The 14,326-nt window shown below is 39.0% G+C and overlaps 1 protein-coding gene across 7 annotated transcripts in view; it reads right to left on the minus strand.

Annotated features, from left to right (window-relative positions):
- nfia (nuclear factor I/A) overlaps nt 1-14,326 on the minus strand; it is a 584,092-nt gene that overhangs the window by 70,678 nt on the left and 499,088 nt on the right. For all 7 annotated transcript variants that reach the window (XM_072273792.1, XM_072273797.1, XM_072273794.1 and 4 more), the window contains one exon: nt 12,389-12,576. In XM_072273792.1, coding sequence (XP_072129893.1) covers nt 12,389-12,576 — 188 coding nt within the window. The remainder of the gene's footprint in view (nt 1-12,388; nt 12,577-14,326) is intronic.

Raw genomic sequence — 14,326 nt, forward strand, 5'->3', positions numbered from 1 at the left:
ACTGCATCATCTTGCACATGGCCAAAGCTTAGGGCCGAATTGTCCTCTCCTGCCCTCCACTGGATACATGATCAGCAATGCATGCTGATATAAAACTGAGTGCACTTGATCCATTTGTGATACAGATAGGATTTTATATTGGGCAACACACACAGGTTACTAGAGGAGAAGAATCCTAATATTCTCATATATACTTTAGTTATGCTTCAAGGTACTTTCAAATTGCTCAACACCTCAGGAAATTCTGAATAAGCTTCAAGGATCCTAACTCTAACCCTTATCAACTACAGCTTGGCATTCGGTGCTATCATTCCACCAGACCCACCCCCCAAAACAAATCAATAAGTTTCAAGATTTTGGCCTCAATACCTCCTTGTGCAATTGGATCCTCACTTTCTCCCTTGCAAACCCTAGTGAGTCCAGATTGGCAATAACATCTCCTCCACAATCTCCATCAGCACAGGTACATCTCAAGGCTGTGTGCTTAGCCTGCTGCTCCACTCTCTTCAAACTTATGACTGTCTGGCTATATATATATATATAAATTTTAGGGGTCATTATTGCATAGCTTTCTGAAGATATCCGCGATGGTGGGAAGATTTGTACCTGTGATGAAAATGGCCAAATTTACAACCCTCTGCAGATTTTCCAATTCTGTGCAATGGCTTATCATATCAGATGACGATAGAACTAGTTAGAATGCTCTCCACGGTACATCTGTAGAACTTTGTTGAGTCTTTGGTGAGGCTAGGGATGCCAAGTGGGTAAAACAACATAAATTCTGGGGAGAGATGTGGGGCCATTTCATGTTTACAAACAGAAGAGATTCTGCAAGTGCTAGAAATCCAGAGTAATACACACAAAATGCTGGAGGAACTCAGCAGATCAAGCAGATGCTTGTTGTAACTTGAATCTATTTGTGATCAAGCTTTTCCAATGGAGGGGAATAAAGAGTCGATGCTTCGGGCTGAGGTGTTTCAGCTGGAAATATTGACTCTTTATTCCTTTTCATAGATGCTGCTTGACTTGCGGAATTCCTCCAGCATTTCCTCTTTGCTGTGCCTGGGAATGTTTTAGAGTTAAAAAAAAAATCTATCCTAATATTACTGTTGAACTTTTTAAGCTAACATGGAGTAAACAGGACACTGTAGGAGATCTACCCTTACTGATACTATTTAATTCACAGTCAATCAGCAAATCTATATCATGAACACCTTTGTGAAGATTTTTTTTTCACACAACTGGGGGAGCTCAAGATAACTGAATGAGTTTTAAAATATCAGATCTGCACTTTTACTATTATATAATTCATGAGTTTTCAGATGATCTGAGTAAATGAATCCTCAGGCATGAATGTTGGTATATTGATTTGATGTCTGGATAAGTAGGTATCTTCTAACTCACTGCAGACAGTATCCACTACGTGTTGTCTGGTATGTCTGAAAGCATGATTACATAAAATAATGCCTTGAGTGTAATATATTTTATACACCTGCTATAAATTGAATCAAAAATTGTCAGTTAGAAGCCCACAGTACAAAAGATGCTTTGTTACTTTAGGTGTTCTGATGCTAAGTAATTGATAGATTATTTAAATGTTTTCTTTGGCCAGATGCAGTGCAAGTTTACTGCAGAAATTATCTTTGTTCAAAAGAATAACTCTTACTCACTGACCTTAAAATCTCAAAAGGTGGAATATTCCCAAATGAGATTTTTCCTGAAAACTATGACTGAGAAACAAAGCTATGTACAGAGAGATGATGAGAGACTAGAGGAATTATAATCACTTTAAAAATATAATTTTTATTGTTAATATAGAGACATATGCACTATGCAGAGGCAGTAGTGAAAATTATTTCAAAGAGATTTGGGAAGTTTATCCACAAAAGTCATAAGTCTATTTACTATTTAAGTGGGAAAGACTGAGCAGAAATCTGCCGAATCTTTCCCATCTGGACACAAACAGATCAACAGAGTTACTCAGTTAAAGTGCACCAACTGCACAGGAAAACTCTTATTTTTATCCAGGTTAGACCAAACTGTAAGCTTATACAGAGGTGTCCCTTTTGTGGACTCTCATTGCAGATTGGTTGAACAGGACAGATCTCGCAGTTGTACTGATGGTACACTACTAATTGGGTCAAAATCCTCTATTTCAATGTTGTGATTGAAGATTACTATCCTGTTGGAAAAGCTTGATCACAAATAGATTCAAGTTACAACAAGCATAATCAATAAATATGTGTTACATTATTTAGCTTTGCCTTTTTGCTGATGGCATGATAACCCCTTTTTTCTGATTTACCATTTGCTGTATTTGTATATGTTATTCCCCTTCATATGACTTGTACTACAACTTCAAACCTTCAACCCTCTACTTATGACTGGCTAGTCCCTTCCCTTTTTCACACATTCCGTTTTTGTCAACCATGGTAAAGGATAACTACAAATTTGATTGACTCTCAGTTTTTGCTAATAATCACTTATGCTGATTCTTTTTGGAAGAACATTTGGAAAATGTCTGTAGATACTTCCCTATCCATTAGTTTCATGGCTCCTTAAACATTCAACTAGCTTAGTCAGATAATATGACTATTAAATCTCTCCTTTTCTCATAGATAATTTCAATAGTTTTAGAATCAGAATCAGGTTTACTATCAACTCGTAAATGTGAAATCTGCTGTTTTGAGGCACAGTGAAATACACAAAAACTACTCTAAGTTACAATAAGAAATATTTTAAAAATAAATAAATAGTGCAAAAAGAAATATTATTTATGGGTTCATAGGCCATTCAGAAACCTGACGACTGAGAAGAAGAAGCTGTTTTTAAATTGTGTGTCTTCAGGATCCTGTACCTGCTCCCTGATAGTAGTATGTAGTAGAGGGAGGGCTTGTTTTGGCTGGTGTGTCCTTAATGATGGATGCTGCCTTTTTGAGGCACTGGATTTTGAACATGTCCTTGATGGTGGGGAGGCTAGTTCCCATGATGGAGCTGGATAAGTCTACAACTCTGCAGCTTTTTTCGAACCTGTGCGTTGAAACCTCTATACAGACTGTGATGGAACCTGTCAGAAGGGAGCAAGGCAAATGATAGGATATCCTAGACCAATTTGCCTTACTTCAGTGGTTGGGAAGATGTAATTAATAAGGATAAGGGGACAGCTATAGACACATGGAAAAATAGGCCAAAGTCATTGTTTCCTTAATGGAAAATCATGCCTGTCAAATCTATTGGAATTCTCTGAGGAAGTAAAGGATGTTGGATGTTGTTTACTTGAATTTTAAGAAGACCTTTGACAAGGTGTCACACATGAGGCTTCTGAACAATCTGGGAGCCCATGGTATTACAGGAAAGATACGAGCATGGATAAAAGATTGGCTGACTGGCACAAAGCAAGGAGAGAGAATAAAGGTGGTCTTTTCTAGTTTGCTGCCAGTTGCTAGTGGTTTTCTGTAGTGGTTGGTGTTAGGTCTGCTACTTTTCACATAATATGTTAATGATCTGGACGATGGAATTGATGGCTTTGTGGCCAAGCTTGTGAATAACACAAAGATGAGTAGAGAGGCAGGTAGTTTTGAGGAAGCAGGGAGTCTACAGAGGACTTATACAAATTAGGAGAATGGACAAAGAAGTGGCAGGTGGAATACCGAGTGGGGAAATGCATGGTCATGCATTTTGGTAAAGGGCATAAAGGCATAGACTATTTTCTAAATGAGGACAGAATTCAGAAATCGGAGGAGCAAATGGATTTTGGAGCCCTAGCACAATGTTAGCATTCATTTCAAGTGGACTAGAATATTAAAGCAAGGATGTAACATTAAGGCTTATAAGGGGTTGGTCAGACCTTATTTAGAGTATTGTGAGTAGTTTTGGGTCTCATATTTAAGAAAAAATGTGCTGGGATTACAGAGGGCCCAGAAGAGGTTTACAATAATAATCCTGGAAATGGAAAGGTTAATGTATGAGAAGCATCTGATGGCTCTTGGCATGTCCTCACCAGAGTTTAGAAGACTGGAGTTGCGGGTGGATCTCAATGAAACCTAATGAACATTGAAAGAGCTGGATAGTGAGAGAGCCTAGGACCACAGGCATAGCTTCAGAATATAGCCAGAGGGTGTTAAATCTGTTAGATTCATTGGAATTCTGTGGAGGCCAAGATCTTGGATATATTTAATGCAGAGGTTGATAGGTTCTTGAGTAATATGGGCATCAAAGGTTATGGGGAGAAGGCATGAGAACGCTTTTGAGAGGGAAGATAAATCAACCATGCAGTACAGACTCGATGGGATGAATGGCCTAATACAACTCCTATGTCTTACAGTCTTATTCTAAATCTCTCCAACCTCCTAATGAAGTGCAGCAGCTGGTATGCTTTATTCATGATTGCATCAATATGTTGGCCCAGGACAGATCCTCTGAGATGCTGACACTCAGGAACTTCATGCTGCTCACCCTTTCCAACGATGACACCCTCAATAAGGACTGTTGCATGTTTTCCCAACTTTCCCTTGAGAAGTCCACAATCAATTCCTTGCTCTTGTTGATGTTGAGTGCAATGTTGCTGTTGTGACACCATCAAACCCCTCATCACCATCTAAGATTTTTGCCAAAAACAGTTTTGTCACCGGCGTGTTTTACAGATGGCTATTGAGCCAGACAGCCACACAATCATGAGTGTAGAGAGAACAGAGCAGTGGGATAATCATGCATCCTTGAGGTGAGCCTGTGTTGATTGTCAGCAAGGAGGAGATGCTATTTCCAATCTGCATTGACTGTGGTTTCTCAATGTGAAAGTCCAGAAGTTAAGGAACCAAGGATCCAGTTGCAGAGGAAGGTATAGTGGTTCAGGTTTTGAAGCTTGCTGATTAGCTCTGAGGGAGCGATAATGTTGAACACTGAGCTATAGACGATAAACAGCAGCCTGTTGGAGGTATTGCTGTTGTCCAGGTGGTCCAATTTCAAGTATAAAGCCAGTGAGATTGCATCTGATGTGGACTTGTGGCGGGAGGCAAATTGCAGTAGGTCTAGGTCCTTGCTCAGGCAGGGGTTAATTCTAGCCATGATCAACCTCTTAAAGCATTTCATAATAGTAGATCTGAGTGTTACCAGGTCACAGAACTCCCCCTGCAACTGAATCCTTGAGTTCCTCATCTGGAGAGTACAGAGAGTAAGGATTGAAAAGAACATCCCTTTTTAGGATGGGGATGAGGAGGAATATCTTTAGCCAAAGAGAGGCAAATCTGTGGAATTCTTTGCCACAGGCATCTGTGGAGGCCAACTCTTAATATATATTTAAGGCAGAGGTTGGTATATTCTCGATTAGTCACGGCATGAAGGGGTACAGGGAGAAGGCAGGAGAATAGGGCTGAGAGAGAAATTGAATCAGCCATGATGAAATGACAGAACAGACATAATGGGTCAAATGGCCTAATTCTACTCCAAATACAACCCTAAGATTCATTTTCTTGTTGGAATATTCAGCATTTCTATAGAATTATAACTATAACTGGACCACTGAAACATCAACCAGAGTGCAGAAGACAATTATTATCATTTTGAAAGGACAAACGAAGGCAAAAATATGGGGTTATTGGCAGGATTCTTGGAGGTGTGGAGCAAAAGAGGCATCTCAGAGTAATGTGCATAGATCCAAAGTTACCATGCAAGTTGACAGTGTGGCTAAGAAGGTGTAAGGTGTGTAGGCCTTCATTAGTTGAGGAATTGAGTTTAAGAACCGTGAAGTAGTGATGCAGCTCCATAAAACCCTGGTTAAACCATACTTGGAACACTGTGTTCTGGTCACCACATTTTTTTTTGTTAGCGATACAGAGCAGAGTAGGTCCTTCTTGCCCTTCGAGGCATGGCACTCCAGCAACCCCCGACAAACTTGATTAATTCAAATCTAATCATGGGACAATTTACAATGACCAATTAACCTACCCTGGTACATCCTTGAAATATGGGGGGAAACCCATGCATTCCATGTTAGAGGATGTACAGACTCTCTACAGATGGCGCCGGAATTGAACTCTAAACTCTGGAACGTTCCGAGCTGTAATAGCGTCCCACAGATGACTACGCTACTGTGGTGCCCAAGGATTGTAGGAAGGATGTGGAAGCTTTAAAGAGGTTGCAGAGGAGATTGACCAGGATGCTACCTGAATTAGAGTGCATGTTTTATGAAGATAGATTAAGCAAGCTAAGGCTATTCTCTCTGGAGTGAAGGAGAATGAGAGGTGACAACAGAAGTTTACACAATGATAAGAGATGTAGATAGAGTGAACAGCCAAGGACTATTTCCCAGGACAGAAAAGGGTAGAATTTTAAGGTAATTGGAAGAAAGTATAGGAAGACATCAAAGGTAGTTTTTTTGTTTGCACAGAGTTGTAGATGCATGGAACAATGGAACAAACTGCCAGGTTGGTTGTAGAGGCAGATATATTGAGAAGATTTAAGAGATTCTTAGATTGCATGTGAATTGAATGAAAAATGGAGGGCTGTGTAGGACAGTGGGATTAGACTGAGTTTAGAGGAGGTTAAAAGGTCAGCACATTGTGGGTTGAAGCGCCTGTTCTGTGCTGTACTGTTCTATGTTCTATAACAGCCATACTTCATTAAGAGTTTGAGGAGTTTTGGTCTGTCACCAAAGGGTTTGGCAATTTTCTACTGATGTACTGTGGAAAGTATTCTGACTGGTTGCACCACTGCTTGGTATGGAGGTGCCAATGCACAGGTTTGGAAAAAGTTGCAGGAGGATGTAGATTCAGCCAGCTCCATCATGGGTACTAGCCTTCTTACCACTGATGACAGCTTCAAAATGTGATGCCTCAAGAAGGTGCCATCCATCTTGTCGGACCCTCACCATCCAGGACATGGCCTCTAATTATTACTATCATCAAGGATGACGTACAGAAGCCTGAAGACGCACACTCAATGTTTAGGACAAGTTTCATCTCCACCACCATCAGATTTTGGGAAAAGTCCATAAATGTTATTACTACCTCACTATTTATTTCTATGTATTCTTATTGTAATTAATGGTAACTTTTATATATTACACTGTACTGCTGTTGCAAAACAACAGATTTCACAGCATATATATCAGTGACAATAAATCTAATTCTGATGGTTATTGAGGCAGATCACCCTGTTCTTCTTGGGCACACGTATGATTGATGCCCTTTGAAGCGGGTTTAAACCAATGACTGCCGCAGTGAGAAGTGAAGATGTCCTTGTCACTCCAGCCAGTTGTTTTGCACATGATATCAGTGTCCTGACAGGTAGGCCATTGGGACCTGATGCCTTGTGAGGGTTAACCCTCCTGAAAGATGTTCTGACTTTGGAGTCTGAGGCACATATCACACGGTCAGCAGATGCTGTAGGGATTCGACACGTTTAGTTTATATTTCCTCTTTCAAATTGTGCATAAAAAGGTATTGAGCTCACCGGGGAGTGAAGCATTAGAGGCATTTGTGATGGATCTTACAAACGCCTGTAAAACAGCTTCTCTCAAACATTGTTATATTTGTATTTCTCCCCAATCAAGTGAAAATAAAATCTCCAAATTACCTCCAGAAATTTTCGCAAACATATTTTTCAAATTTTGGTCTTTTAGCCATAGCTACCAAAATACATAATTAGCCACTAAATTAAATGCAACTACTAAGACTATAATTGATACTTGCTTGCAATGTGAAAAATAGCACAGATCCATATGGCATAACAGCAGTTTCAATTTTAAATTTATGGATTGAAAAAGCATGCATTTCTCAAATTTACAGATTACTCTCCTCCAATTTATAATCAATATCAAAGTGATAGTTAAATATATGTGGATTCGCTTGCATATTCAATCTAATAAATAACTTGGATAAAGTTTCACATGCAAAGCTGATCTAGCACATAGCCAAAACAGTAAAATAACTGACATGGTATTCAGAGATTGCTCCAATATCTTTGGCCCATAATGTCTCAGAGATAATGCTGCTAAAGGCAAGGATTGGCATGTAACTTCATCCTAAACAGATGGGCATAGTTTTGCGAGTGCTATACGAGGGGTGATTGATAAGTTCGTGGCCTGGAGTAGAAGGAGTCAATTTTAGAAAACTTATCACATTTATTTTTCAACATAGTCCCCTCCTACATGTACACACTTAGTCCAGCGGTCGTGGAGCATACGGATCCCTTCTTTGTATAAGACGGCATCTTGGACCTCCAGAAAGTGGTCCACAGCAGGGGTGATTGATAAATTTGTGGCCTCGGGTAGAAGGAGATAAGGAGAAACTTCAAACTTTCTGCATAATCACTCAGAGATGAACTGCACGTGCATGTAATGAGAGCGTCTTGGACCTCCAGGTGGTCCACAGCAGGGGTGATTGATAAGTTCGTGGCCTAAAGGTAGGAGATGATTACACAGCTCTCATTACATGCACGTGCAGTTCAGCTCTTTCAGTGAAAATGCAGAAAGTTTGAAGTTAATAACTCATCGCCTTCTACCTCAGGCCACAAACTTATCAATCACCCCTGCTGTGGACCACTTCTGGAGGTCCAAGACACTGACTTCTATAAAGAAGGGATCTGTCTGCTCCACAACCACTGGACTAAGTGTGTAAATGTAGGAAAAATAAATATGCAAGGTTTTCTAAAATAAGCTTCTACCTAGGCCACGAACTTATCAATCAGCCTTCATCCAAGGCTACTTACTGAGAAATGGGATGTAAGAGCAACCTCAGTGGCAGAAATTCATTCAGCTTTGTAAACTCAGAACCAGGTTTATTATCACTGTCCCATATAATGTGAAGTTTGTTGTTTTGTGGCAACAGCACAGTGCAAAGATGAAAAATTACTATAGATTACATGAGGCAATATTCATGGGTTATTAGAGCATTCAGAAATCTGATAACAGAGGAGAAGAAGCTGTTCCTGATTGGTTGAGTCTGGGTCTTCTGCCTCCTGCTCCACCTCTCTGATCATAGTAATGAGAAGAAGTTATGTTCTGGATGGTAAACGTCATCAATGATGAATGCCACCTTCCTGAGGCACCGATTCTTGAAGATGTCCTCCACATTGGGGAGGGTTGTGCCTCTGATGGAGGAGGCTAAGTCTACAGCTCTCTGTAGCCTCTTGCGATCCTGTGCATTGGAGCCTCCATAACAGACTGTGATGCAACCAGTCAGAATGCTCTCCACTGTATATTGATAGAAATTTGCAAGAGACCACTATCAAATCCATGGTCTTGCTCATCTTGAGTGCGAGGTTATTGTTGTGACACTACTCAGCTAGCTGATCTATCTCACACCTGTATGCCTCCTTGTTGCCATCTCAAATTTTTCCAACAACAGCGGGATCACCTGCAAACTTATCAGTAGCTTTGTTTGGCAATATGTAGGTGCTCAAAACACTTACTAGATCTTAAGGGTACAGTTGAGGTTAAATCACTGAAGAGTAGCCGAAGATCTGGATCATTAATCTGAAGACTGACCTGTGATCAATACCAAAAATGCCAGTTGGGAAATTTGAATTCATTTTACTAGGTAGATCTCAACTGTATGTTTGAATACTCATCTCAGCAATGGAAACCATGAAGCCATTGTACTGTGGTAAAAATCCAAGAGATTTACAAATGTGCTTGAAGGTCTCCTCATTGAAAGAAGCCGGTCATTCTTACCATTGTAGGCTCAATTTTGAGTCCACATCAATTCTTTACGACCTTCACAGTTCAGGGGCAATTAGGAAAAAGCAATATACCAGAATTGCCAACAACCTCTATATCACATGAATGAACAAAAAATATTCCACAAAAAGAATACAACTTTAACATGTGATGAACGCTTCTTAGTCAGACTCCACTATTCTGTGTTTCTTTACTCTCAACTGATCTTGACTGATGCCTTTACACCATGCCCAGTTCTCAGTCAATGTTTGTAAAATCTCAATAGATCAACTGATAAGTCATGTTGATCCATTACCTACTGCATAGTTAGCCTCCATCCCAGCCACACTACCCCACCCTCTCAGCATCACTTATAAACTGTGAGAAAGTAGTTCCATTAAGAAATACTGGTAAAGGAAAGATGGGAAAGAGCAAATCAAGGTAGACCAATGAGGATGTTAAAGGGTTGTGATCAACAAGTCATAAAAGAACTCACCAGTTTAACATGATCATCACTGTCACAAGCTTTAATTCCAATGATCTCACACCATTTACATTTCCTGTTTCAAACCACCAACTAAATGCCAAGATCATTCTTCCTCTTCCTCCCTCACTACTGAACCTCTACTGCTGCTACTTCCTTCTCATTGGTAGCCCAAGCTTCGCATTTTTTCCTTTGTTACACAAATTCCCAATGACCAATATAGCTCCATAATTCATTGAAGTGGAGTCACAGATAGATGGGATTGTAAAGAAAGCTTTTGGCATATTGGCCTTCATAAATTAAAGTATTGAGTACAGGAGATGGAATGCTATGTTGAAGTTGTAAAGACATTGATGAGGCCTAATTTAGACTATTGTGTGCAGTTTTGGTCACCTATCTACAGGAAAGATGTAAATAAGTTTGAAAGAGAAAATTTACAAGGACATTGCCAGGTCTAGTGGATGTGAGTTATAAGGAAAGATTCAATAGGTTAGAACTTTATTCTTTGGAACATAGAAGATTGAGAGGAGATTTGATAAGGGGATACAAAACTATGAGTGGTATAGATAAAGTAAATGCAAGCAGGCATTTTCCATTGAGGTTGGGTGGGACTACAACCAGAGGTTATGAAGTAAAGGTGAAGGATGAAAAGTTTAAGGGGAACATGAAGGGAAGCTTCTTCACTCAGAGGATTCTAAGAGTATGGAATGAGCTGCCAGCACAAGTGATGCATGTGGGCTTGATGCCAATGTTTAAGAGAAGTTTGGATAGGTACATAGATGGTAGGGATTTGGAGGGCTATGACCTTGGTGCATGTCGAAGGGAGTAGGCAGAATAAATGGTTCAGCATGGGTTAGATGGGCTGAAGGGCCTTTTTCTGTGCTGCACTCTTCTATGACTCTATGAACAAATTACCCATATAACTCTAATCCTTCCGCTGGCTGTAGGTTGGTCCATCCATTAGCTGGCTATTGCATGGTGAAGCTAATTTAAATGCCCTCCCATGTTACAGTTCTTTCCTGGCATCTGAATTTTCAATTTTATGCAATCCAACAAAAAAATGTGATATTTCTGTGGCTTTAGGTTGCTGCAAATGTTGTTGAATCTGACATCTGATATCATAGCTGGCTATGTACTGTATGTCTGGCCTCAATAAAGTGGCCTGCGTGGCATAGTAGAACAAATGCATTAACACATCTGGCTTTTCCTTCTGTCTGAAAAACAGAGAGAGAGATGTACTTAAAAACTAACTGGCAAATAGAGTGTCAGTGTGGAAGCTCAGTGCAAATCCTTTCTCCCTCTGACACACATGTGGCATCGTATTCCTTTGAGACATGCAGTGGAGGAGCTATGTGAAGTAACAGCATTGCAGGACATTAATATATTATCATTAATATGTTTTTTGGGAGTCTTCTGTCTCCAGCCCTGGCTGCTTGTCAGCAAATGCTACTCTAAACCTAAGAATGAAGGTATTTAGGTATGTCTTACTCTCAGCAGTGCTGGGGTTGGCTATAAGAGGGAGAGCTAAAAGGCCAGTCTGAATTCTCTGCTGAATACCACCTACTACTCTGCTATACAGCAGAGGAGAAACACTCCTTTATCTGGTCACAGCTAGTATGTGGCCTGCCAATATGGTCACAGTGAGTTCAAATAAAATATGATTTCAAGAGATCATATATGATATCTAATTACTTCAGTATTCTCACTGGGGTCAGGAATATTAATCCTATTCTTCCATTTCGGAAGCTGCAGGGCTTTGTTATCTGCTTCATCACAAATATGATCACACCTGATACATCGAATGGCTTCTCCTGGTCATGAATGTACACTACGGAGCACAACAAAGATTGAGATCTTTGACATGACGATATGAGATCAAAGCTGCAGCATTTATATACGTAATTGATAGGTTATTTTTGATTGTTAACTGCACCATCATAAGCCATTAACACTCATGCTGAATAAATGCTATTGGGGGAGTAAATATCACAGGTTAAACAAAATTCAAATACATAAGAAATAAGAAAATGATTTAACATCAGTATCTTGGGAAGTTTATTTAGGGAAAGGTGCAAACTTACATTTGTTGTTTCAGAGCTTACAGCATTCAGTGATTTATAACTTGAGGCCTTAACAGCCATAACTAAAAGGGACATATAATATCAACATGCAGATTATTTAGTGCATCAAGCTTGAACTTTCTATCAATAAGTCTGTCTATCGACATGAAAAGTAAAAAGTGGTCTTACATTTAGAAACCCCACCTGTCCTGACTGCTGGCTGGTGTCAGGGCAGACAAGTTGAACAAACTCCTTCAGGCTCTCCTGACTAGGGTGTGGATGATAGCGGATGGCCGTGTGTGAGAAATAAGGACCTGGCTGCTGGATGATGGGAGATGTTGGAAAATGTAGAGTTGAGGCTGTTGCATGAGGACTTGCTATAAAAAAAAGAGAGAAAATATTATAAACCAAATCAGCTCAAAATGTTACAGCAATCAAACATTGTTTTCAAAGTACAAACTACACAAATAAATGCCAATTGTGAACATAATTATAGTTAAATGCCTTACAGAAAATTACCACATTGTAATTTTCCTTACCATGCATTAACTTTTATTTATAGAGTATTTGTAGAAACAATTCACCCTCTATCAGAATGTTCCAATGTAGACTGTGCATTCTTCAAATGGATCAACATATCAATACAAAACTATTGTAAATTTAAAACTAAATACATTGCAAACTCGGTATATTGCGGATGTTGAGGTCAGATTTAATAACTATTATAAGCTACACATGTTATAAGTGAAACCATCATTTAGTTAATTTTCATTTTGAGGAACATGATAATATCTACAGTGTGTCCAAAACCAGAATGTTACAAAACTGCATTACGTTGACACTTCACTTTCATAGTTGTCAACATTTCTCAGAATATTGTCTCTAATTATATATATTTTCCCAAGAATCCTCATTCTGACAGCTACCTCCTCCTGAAGAATATAAACAAATTCTAGTCATTTTGAATAATTTCCTATCTTTCTGGATATGTAATATGCCAGATCAGTTTTGTTTTCATCTGTTTGCAGAGTTGAAGGTGAACAGAACTCTACAACTAAACAATTGAAGCCCAATGAAGAAGTCATGGAATAAAGAGGATGCATGTGTCACTTCTGAAGTGGGATGATTTTCAATTAGAAATATTGAACATTATTCCACCTGACAGATAGGAGACAATATTTCACAACAAGGACTATAAATCCAATCACACCCAGTTTCAAAAATTATATCTGAGTGGCTAAATAATATCTGCCTTGTTCTATTAGGAGGCAGCTAAGCTTAACTAATGCTACATTATAATACCAAAAATGTAAAATGAGCTGCAACATAAAAATGTAAAGATCTTTAAACAAATGTAAAGAATATTAAAAGACAGTAGTAAGATTTGGCTGAAGAAATAGCAAAGCAAATTTTATAATGATAGGTCACAGACTGAAAACATTAACTCTCTTTCTCTCCCCATAAATGCTGCCTGGATTGCTGAATACTTGCAGTATCTTCAGTTTTGTTCCCCAGATTTCCAGCAACCTGTATGTTGTTTCGTGAGCATGTGTTCTTCTGGGAATTAAAGTGAAGTAAAGTGCTTTGGAATGAAAAAGCAAAGAAAATCAGTTTGTTCTTTAACTCTATTAACTAGAAAATTTGTTGAGGGTTGTAGAACGTTTGTCAAGGCTAATGAACAGTGCACTTGCTAATTGTGCAAGATGCAGGGCACAGAAAAAAGACAAATAATTTAGTTCTGAACTCTAGGTCAATCTTGTAGCACAGGACGATGTATAGATTTAGAACAACTTTCTTTAATATTTTAAATGTAATGATACCTTGAAGAATCCTAGAGATGAAAATTAATCTACTAGTTATATTTAAGGTAAAGAGCAGTAGTGTATTTCAGCAATCAATGATTCTGAAGTCCAAGTTCATGATTAATTGTTATTCAACCATACATGAATACCTATGAATAAAGCCAAATTGAACAGCATTATTCCGGGCCAAGATGTAAAACAGAACCAACAGTCACACACAGCATAAGCCATATATTGCACATATAAGATAGCAAGCACATATAAAATAGCAGTAAATACAGTCACACAAAAAATATATAGCCTATGTCCCTGAATCCATGAACAT

The sequence above is a fragment of the Mobula birostris genome, chromosome 12 (assembly GCF_030028105.1).
Source record: "Mobula birostris isolate sMobBir1 chromosome 12, sMobBir1.hap1, whole genome shotgun sequence".
In the NCBI taxonomy this organism is placed as follows: domain Eukaryota; kingdom Metazoa; phylum Chordata; class Chondrichthyes; order Myliobatiformes; family Myliobatidae; genus Mobula; species Mobula birostris.